Source organism: Neolamprologus brichardi, chromosome 18 (assembly GCF_056152115.1).
Source record: "Neolamprologus brichardi isolate AB-2024 chromosome 18, ASM5615211v1, whole genome shotgun sequence".
NCBI lineage: Eukaryota > Metazoa > Chordata > Actinopteri > Cichliformes > Cichlidae > Neolamprologus > Neolamprologus brichardi.
The window spans coordinates 15,820,119-15,847,079 of record NC_142121.1 but is presented as its reverse complement, the minus strand read 5'-3'; the positions used below and the strand labels follow the sequence as shown (position 1 = coordinate 15,847,079).

The 26,961-nt window shown below is 42.6% G+C and overlaps 1 protein-coding gene across 1 annotated transcript in view; it reads right to left on the bottom strand.

Annotated features, from left to right (window-relative positions):
* The window catches only part of arhgef18a (Rho/Rac guanine nucleotide exchange factor 18a), a 32,754-nt gene extending 11,751 nt beyond the window's left edge, over positions 1–21,003 (bottom strand). Inside the window, exons 1-6 of the mRNA XM_087832034.1 lie at positions 20,808–21,003; positions 9,530–9,660; positions 9,270–9,365; positions 8,753–8,893; positions 8,078–8,328; positions 3,440–3,565 (exon numbers count right to left, since the gene is read on the bottom strand). Of these exons, the coding sequence (XP_087688160.1) occupies positions 3,440–3,565; positions 8,078–8,328; positions 8,753–8,893; positions 9,270–9,365; positions 9,530–9,596 (681 nt within the window). The 5' untranslated portion in view covers positions 9,597–9,660; positions 20,808–21,003. The remainder of the gene's footprint in view (positions 1–3,439; positions 3,566–8,077; positions 8,329–8,752; positions 8,894–9,269; positions 9,366–9,529; positions 9,661–20,807) is intronic.
* Positions 21,004–26,961: the final 5,958 nt, after the last annotated feature.

The window sequence follows — 26,961 nt, the reverse complement described above, 5'->3', positions numbered from 1 at the left end:
GGGCTGAGCTGTCAACTGATCACCACCTGGTGGTGAGTTGGATCAGGTGGCGGGGGAGGACGCTGGACAGATCTGGTGCACCTAAACGCGTAGTGAGGGTGTGCTGGGAACGACTAGCAGAGGCCCCAGTCCGCGAGATCTTCAACGCACACCTCCGGCAGAGCTTCAACAGTATTCCGAGGGAGGCGGGGGACATTGAGTCCGAATGGACCATGTTCAGCGCCTCCATTGCCGAAGCTGCTGCATTGAGCTGCGGCCGCAAGGTGGTTGGTGCCTGCCGTGGTGGTAATCCCCGAACCAAATGGTGGACACCAGAGGTGAAGGGAGCCACCAGGCTGAAGAAGGAGTCCTATCGGGCTTGGTTAGCCTGTGGGACTCCGGAGGCAGCCGACAGGTATCGACAGGCCAAGCGGAATGCGGCTCGGGCAGTGGCTGAAGCAAAAACTCGGGTGTGGGAGGAGTTCGGAGAGGCCATGGAAAAAGACTTTCGGACTGCCTCGAAGAGGTTCTGGCAAACCGTCAGGCGTCTCAGGAGGGGAAAGCGGTGCTCTACCTGCACTGTGTATAGTGCTGGCGGAGCGCTGCTGACGTCGACTGAGAAAATTGTCAGGCGGTGGAAGGAATACTTCGAGGACCTCCTTAATCCCACTGACGCGTCTTCCAAGGAGGAAGCAGAGTCTGGGGATGAGGGGAATGACCCGCCAATTTCTGGGGGCGAGGTCACTGAGGCAGTTAAACAACTCCTTGGTGGCAGAGCCCCTGGTGTTGATGAGGTCCGCCCCGAGTTCCTGAAGGCTCTGGACGTTGTAGGGCTGTCCTGGCTGACACGCCTCTGCAATGTTGCGTGGAGATCAGGGGCAGTACCCGTGGATTGGCAGACCGGGGTGGTGGTCCCCATCTTTAAGAAGGGGGACCGGAGGGTGTGTTCCAACTACAGGGGGATCACACTCCTCAGCCTCCCCGGGAAAGTCTATGCCAGGGTGCTGGAAAGGAGAGTTCGTCCGCTAGTCGAACCTCTGATGCAGGAGGAACAATGCGGTTTTCGTCCTGGTCGCGGAACACTGGACCAGCTCTTCATCCTCTCGAGGATACTTGAGGGTGCATGGGAGTTTGCCCAACCAGTCTACATGTGTTTTGTGGACTTGGAGAAGGCATTCGACCGTGTCCCTCGGGGTGTCCTGTGGGAGGTGTTGCGGGAGTATGGGGTGTCTGGCCCATTGCTACGGGCCATTCGATCCCTATACAACCGTTGCAAGAGCTTGGTTCGCATTGCCGGCAATAAGTCGGACTCGTTCCCGGTGGGTGATGGGCTCCGCCAGGGCTGCCCTTTGTCACCGGTTCTGTTCATAATTTTTATGGACAGGATTTCTAGGCGCAGCCAAGTGGCGGAGGGCTTTCGCTTTGGTGGCCTCAGGATCTCATCTCTGATTTTTGCGGATGATGTGGTTCTGTTGGCTTCATCGGGTGAGGGCCTCCAGCTCGCACTGGAGCGGTTCGCAGCCGAGTGTGAAGCAGCGGGAATGAGGATCAGCACCTCCAAATCTGAGGCCATGGTTCTCAGCCGGAAAAGGGTGGAGTGCCCACTCCGGGTCGGGGATGAGGTCCTGCCCCAAGTGGAGGAGTTCAAGTATCTCGGGGTCTTGTTCGCGAGTGATGGGAGAAGGGAGCCGGAGATCGACAGACGGATTGGGGCTGCAGCTGCAGTAATGCAGACGCTGCACCGGTCCGTCGTGGTGAAGAGGGAGCTGAGTGTAAAAGCGAAGCTCTCAATTTACCGGTCGATCTACGTCCCTACCCTCACCTATGGCCACGAGCTGTGGGTAGTGACCGAAAGGACGAGATCGCGGATACAAGCGGCGGAAATGAGCTTCCTCCGAAGGGCTGGCATCTCCCTTAGAGATAGGGTGAGAAGTTCGGCCATCCGGGAGGGGCTCAGAGTAGAGCCGCTGCTTCTCCACATTGAAAGGAGCCAGCAGAGGTGGTTTGGGCATCTGGTAAGGATGCCCCCTGGGCGCCTCCTGGGTGAGGTGTTCCAGGCATGTCCCACCGGGAGGAGGCCCCGGGGCAGACCCAGGACACGCTGGAGAGATTATATCTCTCGGCTGGCCTGGGAACGCCTTGGTGTTCCCCCGGATGAGCTGGAGGAGGTGGCTGGGGAGAGGGAGGTCTGGGCCTCTTTGCTTAGGCTGCTGCCCCCGCGACCCGGCCCCGGATAAAGCGGATGAAGATGGATGGATAAATAAATAAATGAATGAATGAATAAATAAATAATCGTACTGGATATCTATATCTATGCCGCATCGTTTGATAGGAATGAAAATGATCAACTTGCAGAGGGGCTGAATTCAAAGACAGCCTGAAAAAGCAAAGTTCCATTGCAGTACCTGAAAACCCGTACTTAGTAATTTGCATGGTCCCCACATGCTTGTATGCATGCCCGATAACGTTGGGGAGTGCTCCTAATGAGATGACGGATGGTGTGCTGGAGGATCTCCTCTAACATCTGGACCAGGGCATCCGTGAACTCCTGGAAAATCTGAGGTGCAACCTGGTGACTGACAGATGACATCCCATGGGTGACCTTTTGGATTTAGGTCAGGCGAGCATGTGGATCAGTTACTGGTATCAATTCCTTCATCCTCTGGGAACTGTCTGCGTAATTTTGCCACATGAGGCCGGGCACTGTCGTGCACCAGGAGGAACCCAAGACCTACAGCACCAGTGTAGGGGTCTGGCAGGTCCAAGGATTTCATCCTGTTACCTATGGCATCAGGACTGTAGAAGTCTGCACGTCTCTCCATGGATATGCCTCCCCAACCATCACTGACCCACCACCAAAAGATCATGTTGAACAGTGTAACAGTCAACATAATGCTCTCCACAGCTTCTCAAGATCCTTTCATGTTTGTGAACATTGAAACAGTGAAATTCTGGTACTCTATGGCAAATGTCAATCAGGCTCCACAGTGCTGAGCAGTGAGGAAAGGGCCCACTAGAGCATATCAGGCCCTCAGCCCCTCCTCACCAGTGTTCATCCTGTCCCTCCTTGCACAAAGGAGCAGATACTGGTCCTGCTGATGAGTTAAAGACCTTCTTCAGCCCTGTCCAGCTCTCCCACAGTAACTGTTTATCGCTTGGAAAGTCATTAATGCTCATGGGGCACTGCAAACCCCCTCTGCTACTTTACTGGCCAGATCGATGTCCCACAATTTCAACTGACTTGTTCCTATACTCTGATTAAAAAGTGTTCCTTTATTTATTTAAACATTGTATAAGTGGAATAAAAGAACGCAGCTGACACAATGGTTCCTGTGACCCGATACTGTAAACACTTTATCTAAATTTAAGGATAAACAAGGGGGACCTGCTCTTGTTCTTCAGCTAAAACTTGAAGGAAATCATTTCGACTTGATGCGAACAGCGAGTGTGGATTTCTTACTCTGTCGAGGGCCTGCAGCCGCTTGTTGTTCTGGATCAGATCTTTGTAGATGTGGTCGGCTTCTAAGCGATGGCCGCAAAACATCCCGTAATAATCCACCATCTGATCTCCTATTGAACCTGAAAACTGAAATAATTCAGGGGGGAAAAAATGGATATGAAGGCGTTAATACTAACAATGATGTGCTGAATTCATGCAACAACATTTTCCTGGCGAGTGGATGCTGGAAATAAAAGATTTTTTTTAAAAAAGGACATTGATATATACTGATGTGCTGACTTGCATTAATATTTCACAGATCTGTGAGTTTACCTAGAAAACAACAACAGGTGTAGGCGTTTTAATAAACATGGACCCTCTGTGTTAGCATCGAGTTACACTGGAAAAAGTTTTTCATACACTGTGTCAGAAGCAGAGGTTAGAGAACGAAGACTAACATTTCTACTTGTGTGAAAAATGAATAGGAAACAGAAAAATTCAGATCCGAGCTTTCCTTCTTGCTTCCCAGCTGACCAATGAGTGTAAAAATCATCAGAGGTGTCTGGATTTGCCCAACAACAAATTCAGCTCACAGAAGGATGCACTTAGACGGGTTCTACAGGTTAAGGCCAATGAGCTCAAGGTTAGTGAGCTCCCAGCCTGGCTCCAGGGACAGCAGGTCTACCTACTCTCACCTCCGGCTCACCTTTGGGTATTGACCTAAAGACTAAGACTGAGTAATATGAGCAGCAGAACTGAGCTTCCTCTAAATGACACCTCATTTAAAGACAGGGTGAGGAGCTCTGTCATTTGGGAGAAGAGCAGCTAGTCCTCCACACTGATGACAGCCAGTTGACGTCAGGCATATAAGAAGATTACCTATCCCACATGAGCATTTGAGCATTTTTGACCCACTCCCAAACTACTTTGAAGGCATATAATAGTGTGGCACTGTGTGGATTCTAATTTCTCACTCAGGAAATGTGTTGATAAATGGGGAGCAGGAAAAAAAGTGTGTGTGTTGGAATATGACGTCAGTGGCATTGCATTGTTCCCGCACGTATGAATCAAACACGGCCATCTGTAGCTTCTCAGTGTTTCAGGCATACCAGCCATTCCTCTGGACGACTCTACGGCTGAGGCAAACACAGGCGAGTTGTCTCAGATAAAAAGAGTGATGCGCATATTTAAAATATAACTATGATCTATGCGAGTCGCTGTCTAGGAAAGTAAACACGTTTTTAGTGTTTACTAAAGGTTTTGCTGCTTTGGCTCTGTACGCCACCACAGTTGGTTTTAAAAATCAAACAGTCAATGAAGATGGTGTTAAAGTGCAGACTTTCAGCTTTAATTCAAGGCTTTTACAAAAAAATAAAATCATCAATTTCTTAGGAATAGCAGCCACTCTTATACACAGTCCCCCTTTTTCAGAAGTTCAAAATTACTAAGACAAATTTAAATATGATGGTTGTTTTGAATAAATTTAAATCCTTTGCACTCGGTGACTGCTTGTTTCCTCCCTTCAGATGCTCTTTACTGCTCTTTGTTTGTGGGTCTGTGCCTTCAGTTTTGTCTTGAGTCACTGAAAAACTGCCCTGTTGAGTTGAGGTCAGACTCATTTGACTCATTTGCGCATTGAAGAATATCTTAGTTCTTTGCCTTAAGAAAATATTGGGTGAACATCCATTCAGTTTTGCAGAATCAGGCTAAATCTTGGCAGAGTGAAGAGCCCTGCGCGCTTCACAATTCATCCTGCTGCTTCTGTCATCTGTCAAAAAAAAAAAAAAAAAAAAAAATCTACAGTGGGGCAAAAAAGTATTTAGTCAGCCACCGATTGTGCAAGTTCCCCCACTTAAAATGATGACAAAGGTCAGTAATTTGCACCAGAGGTACACTTCAACTGTGAGAGACAGAATGTGAAAAAAAAATCCATGAATTCACATGGTAGGATTTGTAAAGAATTTATTCGTAAATCAGGGTGGAAAATAAGTATTTGGTCAATAACAAAAATACAACTCAATACTTTGTAACATAACCTTTGTTGGCAATAACAGAGGTCAAACGTTTACTATAGGTCTTTACCAGGTTTGCACACACAGTAGCTGGTATTTTGGCCCATTCCTCCATGCAGATCTTCTCAAGAGCAGTGATGTTTTGGGGCTGTCGCCGAGCAACACGGACTTTCAACTCCCGCCACAGATTTTCTATGGGGTTGAGGTCTGGAGACTGGCTAGGCCACTCCAGGACTTTCAAATGCTTCTTACGGAGCCACTCCTTTGTTGCCCGGGCGGTGTGTTTTGGATCATTGTCATGTTGGAAGACCCAGCCTCATTTCATCTTCAAAGTTCTCACTGATGGAAGGAGGTTTTGGCTCAAAATCTCACGATACTTGGCCCCATTCATTCTGTCCTTAACACGGATCAGTCGTCCTGTCCCCTTGGCAGAAAAACAGCCCCATAGCATGATGTTTCCACCCCCATGCTTCACAGTAGGTATGGTGTTCTTGGGATGCAACTCAGTATTCTTCTTCCTCCAAACACGACGAGTTGAGTTTATACCAAAAAGTTCTACTTTGGTTTCATCTGACCACATGACATTCTCCCAATCCTCTGCTGTATCATCCATGTGCTCTCTGGCAAACTTCAGACGGGCCTGGACATGCACTGGCTTCAGCAGCGGAACACGTCTGGCACTGCGGGATTTGATTCCCTGCCGTTGTAGTGTGTTACTGATGGTGACCTTTGTTACTTTGGTCCCAGCTCTCTGCAGGTCATTCACCAGGTCCCCCCGTGTGGTTCTGGGATCTTTGCTCACCGTTCTCATGATCATTTTGACCCCACGGGATGAGATCTTGCGTGGAGCCCCAGATCGAGGGAGATTATCAGTGGTCTTGTATGTCTTCCATTTTCTGATGATTGCTCCCACAGTTGATTTTTTCACACCAAGCTGCTTGCCTATTGTAGATTCACTCTTCCCAGTCTGGTGCAGGTCTACAATTCTTTTCCTGGTGTCCTTCGAAAGCTCTTTGGTCTTGGCCATGGCGGAGTTTGGAGTCTGACTGGTTGAGGCTGTGGACAGGTGTCTTTTATACAGATGATGAGGTCAAACAGGTGCCATTCATACAGGTAATGAGTGGGGGACAGAAAAGCTTCTTACAGAAGACGTTACAGGTCTGTGAGAGCCAGGGATTTTCCTTGTTTGAGGTGACCAAATACTTATTTTCCACCCTGATTTACGAATAAATTCTTTACAAATCCTACCATGTGAATTCATGGATTTTTTTTTCACATTCTGTCTCTCACAGTTGAAGTGTACCTCTGGTGCAAATTACTGACCTCTGTCATCATTTTAAGTGGGGGAACTTGCACAATCGGTGGCTGACTAAATACTTTTTTGCCCCACTGTATTTCGGAACTGTGCACGCTCTCGTTAAGTAAAAGTCTAATCTGGCCTTCCCGTTCTTGTGGTTTTTACCCTGTTATAATCCCTTTAGACTAGGGCTGTATGATATGACCAAAATCTCATATCCTGATATAAGCATTCTATCGTCTGATAACGATGTAAATCACAAAAATGTAACATTTTCTGTAAATTCTGTGAATCTTGGGCAGCTCGTCTTGCGGGAAGTGTTTCCAGCTGCGCGTCCTTTACCTGGAGTCAAGTGTTTTAACCGATGCATGAAACTATACATTTTTAGACATAAGTTGTAAAGGCCGCTGTTTTCTTTGTGAGTATTTATTACACAGCGTCCTGCGGGGGAAAAGCCTGTTCTAACGTTTGAGTCTAAGGTTTATTTTTTAGCACCTGGCGGCTCTTTTTTAATTCTCATCCGTAAATAATCTGCTCTTTCACGTGATTCAGTTTATTTTGAAAAGTCTCAACAGGATCTTGAGCTTTATTGTGAAAGGTTTATGTGGAACATAAACAAGCGGACACGCGATGGTGTTACCGTCGTTGTTGCTAACCACAACGCATAAAAACAAGCGCTTGTCTGTCTGTAGTGTGGTTATATAAAATATAAGAGAAAGAGAGACCTTTAAGAAATTAATATAGCCACTACAGTGACCATCAAAACCATGAGAAAATATTGCCGTAAACAGTTTATGTTGCGACACCACGAAACAAACGATAGCGTAAAATGAAACGATAGACGTTCTTATATCGCCATCCGATATATATATCGTTATATCGAACAGCCCTCCTTTATACCTCCATTCATGAAGCCTTCTCTTGTTTGTAGACCTTGATAATCACTCCTACTGTGACTATCAAGGTCTGTCTGTGGTCTGTGGTTGTTTTTCAGTAGCTGAGCTGGTCAGTGCATTCCTTTTTCAAGAATGAACCAGACTGTTGGTTTAGCCACTCCTCAAGTTTTTGCTCTCTGATGATAGGCTTGTTTTTGGAATTGGAATTTAAATCAGGAAAAGTCTGATCCTTACAGGATGTTGAACAACCTGTTTATTCTCCAATTTCAAGACCTTTTTCCCCTTTTGGACCTCTAACAAACGGCTTCCAGATTCCTGAAAGTATTTTGTGGAAGCTGACCTTAACGCATCAGTTTGCGTTGTGTTACCATAAAAACTCTTAAAGCATTTTACCCTCAGGATGAGTAAATGATGAACATGTAAGCAGATACGGCGCACTGCTTTCCCACCTTACCTGAGAGATGAGGACATCTGTTATCTGTGATATTTGGTAGCTAATCGGGTTTCCTTCCTCCTGACTCTGGTTTCGGCACATTTTCAGGCATTTGAGGAAGTACTCGTGGACGACGAGTAGGGATTCGATGCCCAGGAAGAGCCTCTTCAGCCGACCCTCTTCTATCAGCTGGGACTGCCTCAGCTCGTGCATGAAGACCCTGAGAAGGATTTTTAAGGTGTGCACGAGGTGCACCTCGGTCTTGATCAATTCTAGGAAGTACATGAAGAGAAAAACTCTTGATAAAATATTCTTCTTTCTCAGCACCAACCACTGTGACTCTAAATGTTTCCCCAATGCAGCGTAAAAGACAGGTTCAGCAGGTCAAAGCAGCGTTCAAAGGCAGACAAGACAATTACTAATGTCATCGTACTTATTGTCACAGCAGAAGTGTGTCTCAGCAAAAGGTCCTATGAGGTAAAGAGAGAATCCACCACCGCTGTCGTAATCATAATTATAGGCATTAGAAAGAGCTCTCACTTCAATGGGTGACTGACATGAGAAGATTCTGACACGCTGATAAACACAGGAATTTATGCGTGGATATATTTTGACAGGATATAGAAAAATACCCATAAAGAGCAAAACAGCATTCAACATTTAGGCCTCAACTTGATTCAGTATAGCTCAGCGTACCATAGATGATGTCTTGTCTTTTTATTTCCTCTTTGCTCAGGTTCTTTAGGTAGTTCTGATCCACAGTCAGACTCCAGGAGTCTGCCACCAAATTCTGGGCATCGGCTTCAAGCTCGAGTTGCAGCAGGGTATAATGGGAGTCTGGATGACACACACACACACACACACACACACACACACACACGTGTTACATGAAACAAGGCTTGTGCTTTGTGGTCATATGAGTGTGTGTCACTGATTCACTGCTGGTTACACAGGTTTTTTTGGATCTGCTTTTAATAACTTTTCTTTATATAGCAACATATTTAGGTCTTTTCCTTATTTATATACAACTGCATACAAAAATATTAAAAGTGAGTAAAACTAAGCAGCACTGGACTGTGTTAAATATATTTATGGACAAGAACAACAAAGACTATAAAAGGTATTTTCACCCAGGAAGTTTCCACCATTATTTTCCGACTGTGACAGAAGTGAGGAGCTGTCAGCAGCTCCAGGTCGTGCTTGACCGACTGACCTTCGAGGTTGATGGGATCAGTCAAGTCTTCACTGGAGAGCTTCAACCGATCTCTCCAGCTATCGGTCTCCTCCATCTGTGCTAATTTGTCAATTTCTACTGAGTGAAAAGAAAGAAAAAAATCCCACAAAGGAACAACGTCACAAAGAATAACACAAACATCACACAACTTGGAATGTGTGGTTAGGTTTGAGTTTCTTCACTAGAAAACAGTCTATTTATTGTATCAGGAGTAAAACTAAACCTGGGGACGTACACACCTGGGGCTTGTGTTGCTGTAAGAAGAGAGGGGTTGATTTTGGTGTTTTTGGGGGGGGTGGCAGTCATGCGTGGACCGAGGAAGTTGGCTGAAAGGCCATTGTGGGCTGGGGGAGAAATACTCTCCCCAGGACTGTGTGAGAGAGCAAAAAACAGTCTGTGAGAAACATGAGCAGAAAGATGAGGACTGTTAACAGACTAAAGTGACAGGTGGTTAAAACACTGAATCTCTAGCAAATTTGCTGCATCACAAATGTCCCCCTGCTGCTGCTTTGTCACTAGCGGATTGCTGCTGTTACCCACAACTTGTTTGGAAGACTTCATTCCTGTCTGCAAACAGTCGCCAACTACTCTCTGAGCTGCCTCAACGTGTGCAACTGAAGGCAAACATTCTTTGTTTACTCCATTCACTCTATTCTTCATTGCAGATAACCCAATGGAAGGAGGCTTTCGATGTAGTGGTAATTCTTGGCCAGTAATTTCACGTAGCAACAGCAATTAAACCTCAAGCAACCGTCCAATCAACCGGTCTCCAGGTCTGTGTGACTGGAGATTAAAGCAAACTACTAGAATATCAATTTAGACAGAAACTTTATGTAGAATCAGGGCAAGATGATACCTCTGAAGGTCACAACGTGATTGCTTATTGCCATGTGCGAAGCCACAACTTAAACTCAAACACAAGTTTATCATTTTAGGGGAAATAAAGTAAAATATAACTTTATTATTCGGCTCTGAAATCTCTCTGTCCTCAGACACTTACACAGAAAGACTTCCTACCAAAGAAAAAGAACAATAATGGCAGACAAGCGGTTACAAAACGAATCTAGTCTTGTGTAGAGGGAACTGGTTTAGCAAACTGTGACAACACAGCTCAAGTTAGACCAGCTTTCAGGCTAACTAAAAGAAAAAAAAATTATGCAAGACAAGTGGAGCTGCACAAGTGATGTCATTTATTCAATTAACACAGGTACAGCAGCTGCTTGGACAAACACAGATCAACATTTCCTTTTATTCTTTGAAGGGTCATTTCGCTCAGCATTTTCCTCCCGACTCAGAGATCTGCATCTCTGCAGGGAGATGACTGCGGACACATCCTTTTACACTCAGCTTTTCCTCGTCCCTCAAATGACTTTTTATCATATTCTTTTCTGTGACCCTGAGTGACTCATCTGCTTCTAATACTTCTGCCTTGCTCGTGTTCCAACTTAAGCCCGTCACTGTTTCCCTGAGATAAGGAGGGGGGGGGGGGGGGGGGGGGGGGGCAACAGAGAAAAGACTTAAACCAGTGCACAGAAACAAAGGAGGAAAAAAAAGTATAAAGTGGCCTGCGCATGCTAATGGGTGCTTAAGTGTCAGCGACAACAATCCACTGGTCTTTGCACACACCTACATGTGTTTAATCAGCAGCAGCAGCAAAGCCTGCTGGAGGTCTGACAAAAGAAAAAGAATGAACAACGCAATGAAGAAAATGTTTAAATCTGAAAGGATGATGGGAGTAAACATCGAAAACAGTCACAATTTTAGCAGCAAAGATCTGAATTTTACTGGTTTCCCACCACACCCAAGCTTCATCATTTCACCGGACAGTTTAAGGAGGAAAGGCAGAAGCTGTTCAAAGCCAGACACACCTAAAGCACACACACACACGTTACTATGACACAACTCATAAACACACACAGCTCTCGCCTACAAACGTCTGTCTCTTTTTTGGTAAAACAAGAAGAAATCTAAACTTATACTTGCAGTAGTAGCAGTAGCAGTTTCGGAGCCTCAACATTATTCTTTTGGCTGCCATCATGTTATTTATTTGTAGAACCAGAAGTGATCTTTAGGATACAGAGCTACAGCATGAGCAAAGCAAGTTAGAGACAGTCAAAGTAAAACGATAGAAGTTAAAGGCAGTGTACCTACCTAACATTTTATATATCAGGACACAAGTATGTTTAACAAAAATAATCTGGTGCTAAACAGGTCTTAAGACAGAAATACAACCTCGGATGAACTACAAAATGCGGCATATTGGACTTATTTCACAAAAAGTCAAAACACAGAAGCATTGTGTGAAAAACTCAGTAACCCCTTATTACTTCCACAGAAATTACGAGTGTGAGACGTAGATCTGCTAATAAAAAGCAACTCATTGATAATAAGCAGGTGTTAGCACCTCTATAAAAGAAGATGTTTTTGGCTTGTTTGTCAGGTATGCCAAGAGAGTGAGTGCACAGCTGAGGTTTGCAAAACTGCATCTGAACAGATGTCCTTTGGACAGCAGAGATGTTTGGCTGTAAAAAAACAAAACAAAAAACAAACCCAAACACAGCACATCAGTAGAGAGCTGAGGATTTGGGCACCTTGCAGTCACTGAGTGCACCATGATGTATACCAAAGTATTTTAGCGTCAAAGAGTGAGGACATCTGCCCAACAGCTAAAGCCTGACTGAAAGTGGGTCATGAATGACTGACAGAGTCACTCACACTGATTCCTATGTTTTATTTTCAGAATCCAGACCTCAACCCTATTGAAATGCTGTGGTGGGACTTTAAGAGAGCTGTGCATAAATGAATGTCTGCAAACTTCAATGAACTGAAGCAACATTATAAAGAGGAGTGGGCCAAAATTCCTCTGCAGTGATGTGAGAGGCTGATACCATTACTTCAGGTTACTGCTGCTGAAGGTGGCTCTACCAGCAACTGAATCACACACTGCATCTGCATATTTGTTTATTTTTTGATTAATTAATTGGATGTACATAAGATGTAATCAGTTGTTGTTCATCTGAAGTTGTATTTACTCAATTTTAAGACCAGATAAGGGCGAGATATTTTGTATGACGTCCACATAAATCAAAACGGTTACAAAACAAACAAACAAAAGTGAGAATACAAAGACAGCATCATGCCTTACTGTATCATGTTACAGCACTTTCTTTAAAGACCAGCTTTTAAGCTGCATGGCATATGGTTATCTATGTAGTGGCTGTATCATTCAACAGCTCGTTGAAGGCAGAAGCCACACCTCAAATGATTTACCCACATGGGGCGGAGAGGGAGCAGAGCAGCGTGAAATACAGGTCGTTCTTTGCAAGGAAAAAAAAAACAAGACTGGCAAGTCTGCCGAGTATTCTGCAGAGGACAGAGACGGGAAAATACTGGTGAATGACGTGTTTGAAGAGTAGCTTTACTCAGACTTACAGCAGCATAGCAACAGGAGGACTTCTCCTGGCAAGACAACCCCAACAAGGCCACCCACAGCTCAGAGCCTGAAGAGGCCACAAATCCAGTGATCCATTTGCTCTTGGCCCTCATAAAACCCAAACAACGTACATTTCACACATAACTACAGTAGAAAATATGATCAGAGAGAGAAATACTGCAGTGCTTGCTCTCTCGTGCAGCCTTGACACACAGTTTACTTATTGACTAGAAACAGGGTGTTTTTAACTCCACTGCAGTGTGCTGTAATCGCATGCCAATGTGTTTCTGTCAGTATGAAGAGGTGAATCCGACCTTTACCGAGTCCTCAATGTGAGGCTGGAGCAAGAGCATGCGTCTGCATCGTGGAGTGAGAGTCCCGGATAACCCAGAGCACGGCTAAACCTTTAAATGTTACACCAACCTCAACGCCTTCAGCTCCATTTGTGGTCTGAATTTATAAGATTACAGCCGTTTACTGTATTTTCTCACCATTTCAAGCTGCCATTGGTTCACCTGAATTCATGAAAGTGTGTGAGACTGATTAATAAACCTTAGAAACCTTAAAGTATATTATGTGCAATTTTTAATACTTGAATGTATTGTAAAACAATTTAAAAAACATTAGACCAATTATGCTGCTTTAACGCCTTTCCAACACTCATCTGCAGCTCCCTTAAATGTCAACAAAAGGCCCTTTTAGCCGCTCCATTATTTTCTATAACATATAAAGGGATTACTATAATTGATTGAATAGACTTTACTCCGGATGCCCTTCCTTCACTAAATCTCGAGCCTGTAGTGGGACCTGTAGTACAAATGACTGGTGGGCAATACAGCCGCTAATCATCCCATCATATTTCAAGGAAATCTGTGATAAAGATAATATTGACGATATGGAAACAAAAATACTCAACATTATCAGTGCTCACAGCATTTATAAGTGTAAGTAAATGAAAGGCCTTTTCTATTCTTCAATGAGCTACTGTCACTGATGACTCACCTAATACCTAATTTTAGGTGTGAACCTACTGAAATAGCAGCAGCATTACAATGCAACAGTAGGTCAATTCAATTTGACCTTCAATTCATGTGCGGAGGAAACCAGGCAGCGCTCGTCACCTGGCCTATGCCATCTCTACAGTGAAGCATGGTGATGGCAGCATCATGTTGGGGGGGATGTTTCTCAAAAGAAAGATTAATGTAGCAACGTACAGAGACGTCCTTGACGAAAACCTGTTCATCTTCCAACAGTATATAAAACAGTCTCTGCAACTCTGAAAGTGTATGTGGCCAACAGCAGACAACATTATGCCCATGTCGTGGCCTAAACCAATCATGAAGGTGCTGCTTAGAGTTAACACGCCGCTGAAGCATCGCAGCACTGACTCTGTGCTGCTGCTGTTCGATCGATTTGTGTGTCGCAGAAAGGGGAAATAACGTAGGGAATTCCCAAGATAATCCAATAGTGCACGGCGACACCTGCACATTCCGCCAATGTGCTAATGTTCCGCCAAAAAAAATCCTAAGTTGGTACGACCAGCCGCAACTCTGAATGTCTCTGTGTGGTCAACAACAGACACACATTATGCCCATATCTTGGTCTAAACCAATCAGAGATAAGCAAGGGCGGAATCTCTCAGATGCCCATGCCCAAGGTAAGATGTTCAGATACTGAGATGTTCAGATATTGAGATGTTCAGTTCGAAGCCTTTGAGGCACTTTTAATTTTGACTTTCTTTTTATTTTATATATCTTGAGATATTTTAAGTTTAAATTTCAGCTCAGTGAAGCACTTTAAGCACAATAACTTTTTCAGTACTGTATTTTTCGGACTATAAGGCACACTTAAAATACTTTCATTTCCTCAAAAGTGTACCTTATGTATGAATTCTGGTTACGCTTACTGACCGCGAACTGATTTCATGTGGTACACGGCGCTCAAAAATCTGTCAAAATGTTTTAGTACGACTTTGGTAAGCTACGAAGCCACACTGCTTGATGGATTGTTGGAGCATTACGGCTAGCGGACCTAAGAAAAAAAGTTAGGCGCACCAGTAAGGAGTGGCTTCAGGACCACTCTAAATACCCCCGGGTCACCCAGCCAGAGCCCAAACTTGAACCAGACTGAACATCTCTGGAGAGATCTGAAAATGGACCTTTAGAGGTTCTGCCAAAAAGAATGGGAGAAACTTTGCAAAAATAGGTGTGCCCAACTTGTAGCATCCCACTCAAAAAGACTTGAGGCTGTAATTGCTGCCAAAAGGTGCTTCAATAAAATATTGAGCAAAGGTCCATTTAATTTATTCCATTTTGGAATACGGCTGTAAACATGACAAAATGTGCTGCTTGATGTCACACAATAAGATTGAAAAAATATTCGCTTCCTTGGATTATTATTTTCTTTTATTTTTTAAACCAGCTGCTTAAAGCCCTGCTTTTCCAACATGTAAGCGCATCATCCACTGTTTGCACTTCCTGTCATTATGAAGTGCAGCTAGTTGAATGCAACTTGTAATGCTCAGCAGATTCATTTGTTTACATTTAGGCCACACATCACTAGGGATGGGTATCATTTAGGTTTTATCTGATACCAGTACCAAACCGGTACTTTTAAAACGGTGCCGGTGCTTAAACGGTGCTCGAACCGGTGCTTAAAGAATGGAGAACACACACTTTGTCCAAAAACCTCTCATGTTCAGCTGTTTTTTTGTAAAAAGATAACAATGTTAACCTTTTCTGCAGCTATAGGGCATATATGGTATCACTCTTGGCTGGAAGCAGTGCTTAAACAATGGAAAAAACACCAATTTTGTCTAAAAACCTCTCATGTTTAGCTGTTTCCCACTTTTTCTTTGGTCATTTTAGCCTTTTTGGCCAGGGTGAAGGGAGTATCTGCCATCAAACAAGAAGACAGCCGCATGTAACTACGACGGTGTTTGCTAGTTCACCTTACATGCATTAATGTAATAACGTGGTTAGCCTACTCAACGTAAATTACACACGAACAACATTAAGCTACTAGCCCAGAGAAGAACGGCTGTTGCTGCCATCATCATCCGTCATCATTTCTGCTACACTGGCAGGGCTAGGGGCCAGGACTCTCCTCTTTGGGTTTTTGGCGGATGTTGCTAACTCCGGGTCCGATAACAGGCACCACTCCTGCAGTAGATGTGCAGGGTGTGAGGTCTCGCAGCAAGCTATCAAATACGGCGCATTTCTCGACTTTTAAAAAAACGCTATGCGTCGCCAGGTGTTTCATCAGATTCGAGGTGTTACCTCCTTTGCACAGTATCACCTTAAAGCACTTGTTGCAGGCTGCTGAGTTTGCATCTTTTGCTGTGAAGTACAGCCAGACTTTTTATTCTGTAGCTCTGCTCTAAAAGAACGTACGTACCTGGGCCCGCCTACTATCCTCGGAAAGGTAAAATGATTGGTTAGAATCCAAAGTGTATGACGTCTCAGGAAAAAAAGCACTGAAATGTGCGCTGCTTTTCGGTCTGGTTACTACCGTTTATGTCAGAACCGGGTGCCATTACCGGTACCCATCCCTACACATCACCAGTTGATAGTATCGCCTCCTTTGTAGACTCGGTGTGTTTTTGCCAAACAAGTTTGTTGTTTCCAGTCTTCATCAGGAATGGATTTCTTACATACTTTGCAAAGTTCTGTGCTTTATCGGAAATTGCTGAAGTAGCTCCCTTTTTAGATACTAAAACGTCATCGCAGGGCAACACCCAACTCTTGCTATCAGACACGCCCGAGCTTTTTTCATTGTTGTGCAATACTGTAAATTTAGGCAGTTATCTGATACAATGGCTAGTACTGCCTATACCAGTACTTTTTCTTATAAAGTCAGCTTATGTAGGCGAGAGCAGTGTGTCATGATTTATGAGATGAATCATCAGTTTGCAAATTTTGAAAACATTTTAATGACAACTAAATCAGTTTTTTACTTTCCACAATTTGAGGTATATATTTTCATTAAAAAAAATAAATAAAAATAATAATAATAATAATAATAATAATATGTTAACACAATTCAGTGGGTTACATACTAAAGGTAGAGGATAGAAACAAAGTATCGATCTTATTGTGCCGATATTAATTTGATAATATCAATATTTGGCTCTATCCACCTACCTACAGTGCATACTGGGATATATAAACACATGATGATGTGAGCTTTATATCACGTAAAGATGTATTAATGACATGGTACAAAGCCCTTAAAAAGCAAGTCAACATACCCAGGATATTTTTTCTTCATCTGATTTAACCATGAAAAGTGCTTTACAAACCCAAACATCGCGCTAACAGCTGCATTTTACAGTTTGAGTGCAGCTAGCCAAACAACATAGTGCTTTTTATTACTAAAAAGACACAGAGTGAAAGTGGACAGTGTATCTTTGGTTATTTAACATAAAACTCATTGTTGCAGCCAGGTGCAGATCAAAAATGGTCCGCTTAAACAGATTTTTACTTTTATTGTCCTTATTTTCCTCTGAGTTACCGATTCTGTCACTAGTTAGCCAACATAAACTAAGTCTATTAGTCACAACCAACCACATGACGTAGTTCAATATTGACAGAAATGGCGATAAACATGTTTTTAAAACTTAAAGTTTAAGTATTTATTTCTTAAATCCAGCTTCACAGACAGTGTTACATCTACCGTATTTTCACGACCATAAGACGCACCGTACTAAAAGGCGCAGTGTCAGTTATGTGTGCCATGAGTTTGGTACTCACATTTTTATTACCGGTAATCGTCATCAGCAGCAGCATACAAGTGTGCGTATTTAAAAATGAAGCGGGAGCAAAACTGAGTTTGGTACTCACATTTTTATTACCGGTAATCGTCGTCATCATCAGCATACAAGCATACAAGTATGCTTATTTAAAAATAAAGCGGGAGCAAATCTGAGTTTGGTACTCACATTTTTATTACCGGTAATTGTCATCAATCAAACCCATCGAAGTCCTCATCCTCTGTGTCTGAATTGAACAGCTGCGCTAAATCTCCATCAAACATTCCAGGTTCACTTTCTTCACCTTCAGAGTCACTTTCCGTGCCGTGCGGCTCCTCGGAAATGATGCCGGCTTTTGCGAAAGCTCGAACAACAGTGCCAGCAGACATGTTAGCCCAAGCATCTACAATCCATTCGCAAATTGTGGCGTAACTCGCCCGGCGCTGCCTTCCACTCTTAGTGAAACTGTGGTCTCCATCGGTCATCCATCGCTCCCACGCCGCTCGCAGCCTTACTTTGAACGGCCGGTTCACACCAATGTCCAGCGGTTGGAGTTCCATTGTCAGGCCTCCCGGAATGACAGCAAGCTCACAGTTCATTTGTTTCACTTGTTTTTTCACATCGGCTGTGAGATGGGCACGCATAGAGTCACAGATCAACAGCGATGGTGATGCGTGGAAAAAACCACCTGGTCTCTTTACATACACCTCCCTCAGCCACCGTTTCATCATTTCCTCATCCATCCAGCCCTTTTCATTTGCCTTAATGATGATTCCTGCTGGAAACTTCTCTTTAGGCAAAGTCTTTCTCTTAAAAATCACCATAGGCGGCAGTTTCTGTCCATTAGCATGGCAGCTAAGCACAACAGTAAAAGAAGACTTTTCGTGCCCCGTTGTGCGTATCGCTACCGTGCTGGTCCCCTTCTTCTCCACAGTGTGACTCACCAGGATGTCGAAAGTGAGCGGCACCTCGTCCATGTTAGTGATGTGGCTGGGCTGGATGTGTTTGTCGGCGATGTGTTTGCTGCAATAGGAGCGGAAGATGGCCAGCTTTTCATGATAATCCGCTGGAAGTTGCTGTGCTACCGTAGTCCTGGTCCGGATGGAAAAATGGCACCGTCTCATGAAACGAAAGCACCAAGACGGACCTCCTTGGAAGTGTTCAATTTTCATTTCTTCTGCTAGAGAAACTGCTTTTAGTCGAATGGTGACCGTCGAAATGCTTCTCCCACTCGTTCTTTGCTCGATGATCCACTGTTCAAGTCTTTCCTCCAACTCGGGCCATCTCGCCTTATGTCCGCGGAAACTCAGCTGCGTCTTCTTGACCTGTCGGAGCTTGTTTTCCAGCTTCCTCCACTTGCGAACCATCGATTCATTAATCTTAAATTCTCTCGCGGCTGCTCGATTTCCATGTTCCTCCGCGTAGCTGATGGCCTTCAGTTTAAACTGTGCTTCATAAGCGTGTCTCTTTGCCATTTTCAGGGTTGTTAAAACAACGATGTTCCGCATAACGCATATACCTGTCCTTTTATACAGGTATGTGCGATTGTCCCGGTATATACGATCAACGCCCACACTTCACCCTTTAGCGTTCTCATGGTGTTCTCTACTACGTCCTCTTTACAACACACAAAGGGCGCACTGCACTATAGGGCGCACCACACTTTTTAAAGAAAATCTAAGGCTTTTATGTGCGCCTTATAGTTGCGAAAATACGGTATGTCAGTCTTCAAGAGCAGGGCTCCATGATCTAAATTTGCCTTTATATGATTAATGTTTCATGTCCTCTTTAAAACCTAAATAAATAATAATCACATCCTGCACAGACATCCATCTGGTTGTCAAGTGATGGCGTATGAACCCTGCTTCCAGGTCCAAACTACTCTGTTTTTATTAAGGCTGTTGTGTTTTTAACATATTTTAATGCTTTGTATCTTGTTCTATTTAATCTGAACAAGCCCCTTAAAAAGTCAGTGATTACTGTCTGCCTCTCTGGGCTTTTATTACCACTAATTATCTGCAGCACGTAACTACAGCCCAGTCCTTCAAATTCCCAAATCTTCACTTTTAAAATCAGCAAAAATTGTCTTCAGCTCTAAGCTTTATGTACACGAAAACTTTGAAAGATTAACCTTTCAGTGAACTTAAACTTGCGGGTAAATTTGTGACTTCTATCATTTAATCCAATTTCAAGTGCTTCAATTTTACTCAGATAATAAACTTAATATGCCACTTCTGTAATTTTCCTGCTACATCTGAACTCTTTCAGATCTTAATATGATTTTATTTTGCTCTTTGGTGTTAGGTAATAATTTAGCATTCTGCCCTCATCTAAATATGGCCACTTCTGGCTTCAAAAAACCCAAAATGGTAGCCAATAAAACGCTAAACCTGAGGCTGTGAATACCAAAACAAATAGTGTAATGACGTTGCAATGGCTACTTCCATCTTTTGTATACAGTCTATACTTCCAACTAGAACTGTTAAGCTTTGTAAAGCAGATTTAGATTTTTCCTTTTCTGATTATGTTTGGTTTGTCTAAACATTCTTAGTTCAAACTTACGTCTAAAGTTTTAATGGTTTCAGACCTGCATAAACACGTCTATCAGGCATATTTTTCAGAGGCATTATTTAAAAACCACACATACATTGTTTTTATTTTTACTGTTACAACTTATATGCTTACATATACAACTAGATTCTTAATGCTCTGTATTTTTTTGTTTTCTTTTTTTATCAGCCAAGGTTTAAAAACCTTTATGACTAGCCTACATTTCAGGGGACACCAAGATTTATCAGCAATTGTAATTTAGCTGACAATTGAGGTTTTCAAGTTGTATAAGATTAAATGTATGGATTTCAGTCATTTCAGATACATTTCTTATTAAAATTTACTTATTTTTATTTTATGTTAGGTCGACACGTCCTAATTTTAATATATGTGCAGCTTTAACGGCAGAGCTCTACGTATCACTCCGCCAAAGGAAAAACGTTCCATTCCTGTGCGTTTTATTGGTTCGCGCCAACAGGTGACTGAACACGTATCCCAGCCTTGTTTATAAAGTTTATGACTCCTGTTTTTCCCACTACTTGGCATACGGAGCTGAAGTTATGCTAATTTAGCAACCAAATTCAAGACATTCAAGTCGAGTCAGTTTTCCTGCTCACGTCTTCTTAAAACTTTCCGCGTTCGCGACGCAGCGTTGCGTTTTACGGGGTTAGTAAGCTAATTTAGCTTGCTAACGCAATCCCTTCATGCTTGTTAACTACTTCTATCCACTTGATGCTCATATGCTAAACAATAATAGTTAACTCCGAGAACGGTTTCATCTTACCTGCTATTGAAATGAAGTCGAAAGAACGAGAAGACAGGTTTTCTGTTATTTCCAGGTAAAGGTAAGCGAGATCAATCTTATCTGTCAGCAGCGCGCGCTAAAAACAACAAACAGAGAGGATGTCTCCGAAGGAACAAGTGCACAAATAAGAAGGAAAAAAATGGAGCTGATGAGGGAGGGAGTGTTTTAAAACAAATCCCAGCCTCCTCTGTGTAAACCCTCCTTCCTCCTCTAAGCATTGTGGGAATGTGCTGTTTCAGTAATACCTGATCTTCATACAGCAACTACCTCTTCTCTCAATCCTTAAATTAATACAGACAGCTGGCATCTGCTGCAGTTCACCTTCCCAGTAAGAAACTCTGGTAGCCATTTTTAGTGAAGAACAACTGCTGTGAATAGTGACATGCTTTTATTTTGGCAAAAACAAGCACTTGTCCTTTGTGTAGGTTCAATCAGGTGTTGCAGGTAGGAGCTCAGCTAGCATGAATGAGACACCATTTCTTTAATTTATTTTACTTGCTAAATCAACTGTCTTGAGGGTGTGTGTCTGTGCGTTTTTGGTAAGCTAATACTAACAGAAGTTATACTACACTCAGTGTCCAGAAGGTATTTTGGACAGAAGACAGAGGACAAGGAGATTTGGTGGTAGAACAAGGAAACTCAGTAAAGTTTTCAAAGGAAGAGCTCAGCAAAGACAAAATGAGACGAAGGGAGTAGACAGGAGTGATAGCAAAGGAAAAGGCATATAATGAGTTTAATGTGAGCCTGGACACTAAGGAAGGAGAAAAGGCAGAGATCGAGCTGAAAGGATGTGCAGCTGGTTAGGATGATTGGATGGAGATGGAAGTGTACTAAGGAGTGACGAGAGCGTGCTGAGAAGATGGAAGGAGTACTTCCAGAAGCTGATGAATGATAAAAATGAGAGCGAGAGAGGAGGAGAGAAGGAAGAAAGTTAGTGATGTGCATAGAATTAGTATAGAGGAAGCAAGCGCTGCTATGAAGATGATGAATAGTGAAAGGCGCTTGGTTTAGATGACATACCTGTGGAGGTATGGACATTTCTAGGGGAGAGGGCAGGGTACTTTTTAACCAGACTGTTTGGAGACCTGAAGAATAGAAAGCAAGTGTACTGTTTCCTGATTTTCAAGAACAAGGTTGATGTGCGGAGCCGTAGTAATTACAGAGAGATAAGGTTGATGAGCCATACATTGAAGATATAAGAAACTTGTTAAAAATAAAAGGTTAAGAAGAGACGTGAAGATCAGTGAGCAGCAGTACGGTTTCATGCTGAGAAAGAGAACTGCAGATAAGATTTTTGTTTTGAGTGTTGATGGAGAAGTATAAAGAAGGGCAGAAGGAGATTCACTCTGTCTTTGTGGATCTAGAGAAAGCATATGATAAGGTATCAAGAGAGGAACTGTGGTACTGCATGGGGAAGTTAAGACTGGCAGAGAAGTTTGTCAGGGTGGTGTAGAATATGTATAAAGGCAGTTAGACAGTGGTGAAGTGTGTGGTAGGAATGACAGATGAGTTCATCGTGGGGGTGGGATTACATCAGAGATCATGTCTGAGCCCCTTTCTTGTTTACAGTGGTTATGGACAGACTGACAGATGAGGTCAGACAGGAGTCTCCTAGGAATTACCTATGATGTTTGCAGATGAGTGATCTGTGGTGAGAGTAGGGAGCAGGTGGACGAGAGCCTGGAAAGGTGGAGATATTCTCTGGAGAGAAGAATGAAAGACAGTAGAAGCAAGACACAATACATATGTGAATGAGCAGGAGACATGAGTAACAGTGAAGCTGCAAGGAGGAGAAATAGTGAAAGCAGATAAGTTTAAATTTGGGGTTGACCATCCAAAGCAACAAACAGTGTACAAGAGAGTGCAAGCTGGGTGGAGTGGGTGGAGATAACAGCAAAAGTAAAACTAAAGTTTATGAGATGATAGTGAGACCTGCTATGATTTATGGTTTGGAGACGATGGTACTGACAGAGAACCAGGATGCCAAACTGGAGTTGGTAAAATTGGAGATTTTCATTGGGAGTCACCACGATAGTGTGGTGTTGGCAGGTTAACCTCCATCTGAAGACCTGTATATTATTTCCCTTTATGATAAAGGACTTGATCATGTGACCAATCTCTAACAGAAGTGTTAATCCATGATGGACTGAGCATTTCTTCTCCACTTGTTCCATATGTCCCTACTACATATTACTAACTTTTGTCTACTCTGTCTCACATTGATTGATTGTTGGTATTCTTGTTCTAATACTGCAGGATCTGTAATTAAAATATAAAGGTCCTTGAGGTGGCTATCATCATCAGTTGGTACTATTAATAAAATTGAGTTGAAATGGGTTGGGGTTTGTTGTTGTTGTTGTTTTCAAGCAAACTACTGGATAAAAGCCAGGCTCTAAAAAATATCTGTCCTGTGCTGTCAGGCTATTGGTAAGGGCTGGGTATGAATCTGCCCAAGTTAATTTACTGTATGTCTCTACCCTGCTCTTCCTCCAAGCTTTTCTGACTTCTTTTGAGTGTATCAAATAAAGGCTAAAAAGCCCAAAAGAAAGAAAAACATTCAGTCATTTTATAGTGGAAGAAAAAGATGTGCCTTTTAGTCAGACTTTTGAGTGTCAAGACTTTAATTCGATGTTGACAATTGGGCCTTGAAGTATTAAGGAAAATCAAAATTAAAGGCTTGTTTTGCTAAATATCATCACTATACTTTTAAGAACCTGCCTTTGGTATAAACACTGACAGCTCGGGTCTTGAAAGAAATTAATTAAGCTAAACCTTAAAATTTAACCTGCACAGAGATGTATTCAACGGGTTCATACTTCAGTTTATTGTGTATTTAGTGACCCCTGTTGGTCCAAAAGAATAGAAAGAAACAATACAAGAGAAGTCCCCTGGATGCTCAAATTGAGTTCCTGGATCCAGAAGCATATCTGTATCAGGATCAGTTTTTAATATTTTCTTGCTGTCTCTCATTTTTTCCCAGTGTATTTTTAACATTGGTCTGTTTTATGGTGATAAAGTTCTTCCAAAACTTTTGAATCCACACCAACTCCACAAGTTAATCACTATGTTGGGCCAAGCCCTGTGTTAGTAAATTTTTCATACAAATCCACCGAATAATGATAATAATAATTTTTTTAGATAATCAGATGTGAGGCCACTGTGTTAACCTCTGCACCACTGTGTCGTCCCAATGATGATAACATAGCAGCGGCAGAAAGTTGAGGTTTTGAACATCCTTGAACTGCACGGAGCAAGTGAAAGCAGGGTTCTAAGAATTCCCCAACACATTGCTCTGCTGCTCCTATCATCTCGTATCCCAGAAGATTTGGTCCAGAGTTTAGTTTCATCTTTTCTTCTTGGTTTTTATTTTATTTTCAGTTCAGGTTACCTAAACTTAGTTTCCAGAGTGAATCTTTTGGTTAATTTTTTTTAATAGTTTTAGTCCAAACATATATTTTAGCTTAACTGGTGATTCTGAATTGGACGTAGAGACAGACATCATTCACATCTATTTGTCAACACTGTCATGGGCCATCAACCTATCCAAGGTGGACCCTGCCTCTCTCTCTGTGGGACCTGAGATGGACTCCCAAATGGTTAAATAAAAATGGACGATGGATGGGAAAATCCTGACTCTAATGATATTTATAAACAGCTAGTATATTATTAGAAGGTGTTAAAGTTTCTCAGAGTTATACTTTTTAGTACCAAATTTCCTATTTCTTATTCTGTCACAATCCAGTGAAGCATAATGAGGAAAACTCTAAAATAACAAATTTTGAATGTCTGTGTAGATTCTCAGTCATCCAGGTTATGGTAGCCTAAGGAGCTTAGAAAGATAGTGACTGGTTTCTTCTTCTGCCTAAGTTTCTAGAAGACTGGGCGGCTTCTTCAGCGGCTTCTTCAGTTCTAAAAGAAAAAAAAAAGAGAATCCCAACTATTTAATCTCTAGTGAGAGTTGTCCCTTGAAGAGGGTTGTTGACCCACATGTGCCTCACCACAACCAAGGTGTGAAATGTCTTCAAGAAAGTTCACACACCTTCTTTCTAAGCTCTTTGGACTACAATGACCTGGATGACTGAGAACTTACACAGAAATATTGCCTCGTACTTTGGGAGGAAAACACTGCAACTGTTGCTTTAATATGAAAGGGAATCAAGAAAACCAACGGACTATAGAAACTACCTCCACTTTAACCTAAGATGCAGACAAAGCCGACTTGTTCCCAAGAGTTTGTGCCTTGGATCCACAGTCAGGGGACATAGAGCTGAGCTGATTTTATGGAGAGCAACAAGACTTAGCTGCATCATCTAAAGGATAAAGGTCACTCTTTTAAGGATGCTGATGTTCACACTTTGGACAGAGAAGACAGATGGTTTGAAAGAGAAGCGAAAGGGGCCATCTGTGTCCACTGAATGAAAAATCTTTGAACAGACTTTGCAACACCAACTGTCTGCCACCTATAATGCAGTTTTGAGGTCCCTTCCCGGGGACTCTCACCCGAAACTTCTGTTGATAATGGCCGACGCCTTTTTTCACACTGTGGCTCATGTGGTGAGCCAGATGATCAATAGTGGGTCTACGACCCTCTTAAGGGACAACTCCCACCAGGGATTAAATACTTGGGACTCTCCACATTTTGGTTTTAAAACTGAAGAAGCTTCATGGATGAGAGGTGAAATGTTTTCAAGAAACTTAAAGAAGTCCAGTTGTTTCTTTCTAAGCTCCTTAAACTAACTTTGAATGATTTCCATCAGTTTCAGAATGCTAAGATATCATCATAGCTTCAGAGGGATTTGAGTGTATAAGCAAGCAAGACTTAAATGTGACTCTCTTCATTTCCATTTAGAAGCTGTTTTAAGGGATATATTCTGAGTCGCAGTGAGACACCACAGAGTTACAGATTGTTTCACTAGTGCATGAAACCTCAGCTTAGCTGTTAAACTTTTAAAACAGTACACACTGAAAGCTAATTTAGTCACATCATGCACTGCATCTGAAATGTTTGTATATGTAATGCTGTGGAGAATCCTGTGACATATATACAGTGATATGCACTAGGGGGCGCCATTTCACTATCAACTGTGTGGAAGTTCAGCTTAATTGATCCTATCCTGCAGGCCAGGATATAACAAAAATAAACAACAATATCCAGTAAACAACAAAACACAATTCAGTCTCAAGTATAGTTTTACAGTATTTAGCAGATCGATCCATCGATCCATTCATCCAACTCAGGGTCACAGCATAAGCTGTGAGAGGCAGGGTGCACTCTGGACAGGTTGCCAATATGCCACGGGCCTAACAGAATCACCATTCAACCTAATTCGATGTCTGAGGACTGTGTGGGAGGAAGCTGAAGTACCTGGAGAGAACCCATGCAGACATGGAGTAGAAGTGCCAGGTCAGCTACACAGCACTAACTCATGTATACTTGATGCAAAATTTTACCTTCCAGCTATGAATCTTGGTATCAAAATGTGGGTAGAAAGAGGTCACAGACCATAGACTGGTGCCTTTTTTACTACTGGAAAAATGATATATTCTATAATAGTGACACTTGGAAAAAGTGTAAAGTGGATTTGGTTAGTTTTTACTTAAGCCTTAACTGTTCCCCCCATCGACATTTTTTAGTATTTGACAAACTCACTTGTAGCCCTAATGAAGTATGTTTCGACATATTAATATATAACATTAAAGACATAGTTTGGCAGCCATTCTCCCAAGGAAAGAGAAGTAGGCTATACAGGGAGAGATTATCCTCAAAAATTTCTGATCCACACCTAATCATTTTGTTCTGGAAACAGGCCTGAAATATCATAAACCGCTCAGTTCAGAAAGGAAACAAGGGTTACCCTGGTGGGTGTACAATGGGGAAAGAGTCCTGAAAATTCCATCTGGCTAACTACAGTAATTACATAGTACCAGCAAAAATGCTGTACAAAATAATTCTAACTGGAGATTTTCATATTTTGTGGGAAAAACTGTTGAATTGCTTCAGTAACCACACAAACAATTTGATTTTGATGATGTAAGGTGGCAACTTTACATGTAACGAGAATTCACGGCTCTCTACTGTCATTTGCTTTGAATTAGAGATGGCACAATACCACTTTTTTATGTCTGATACCAA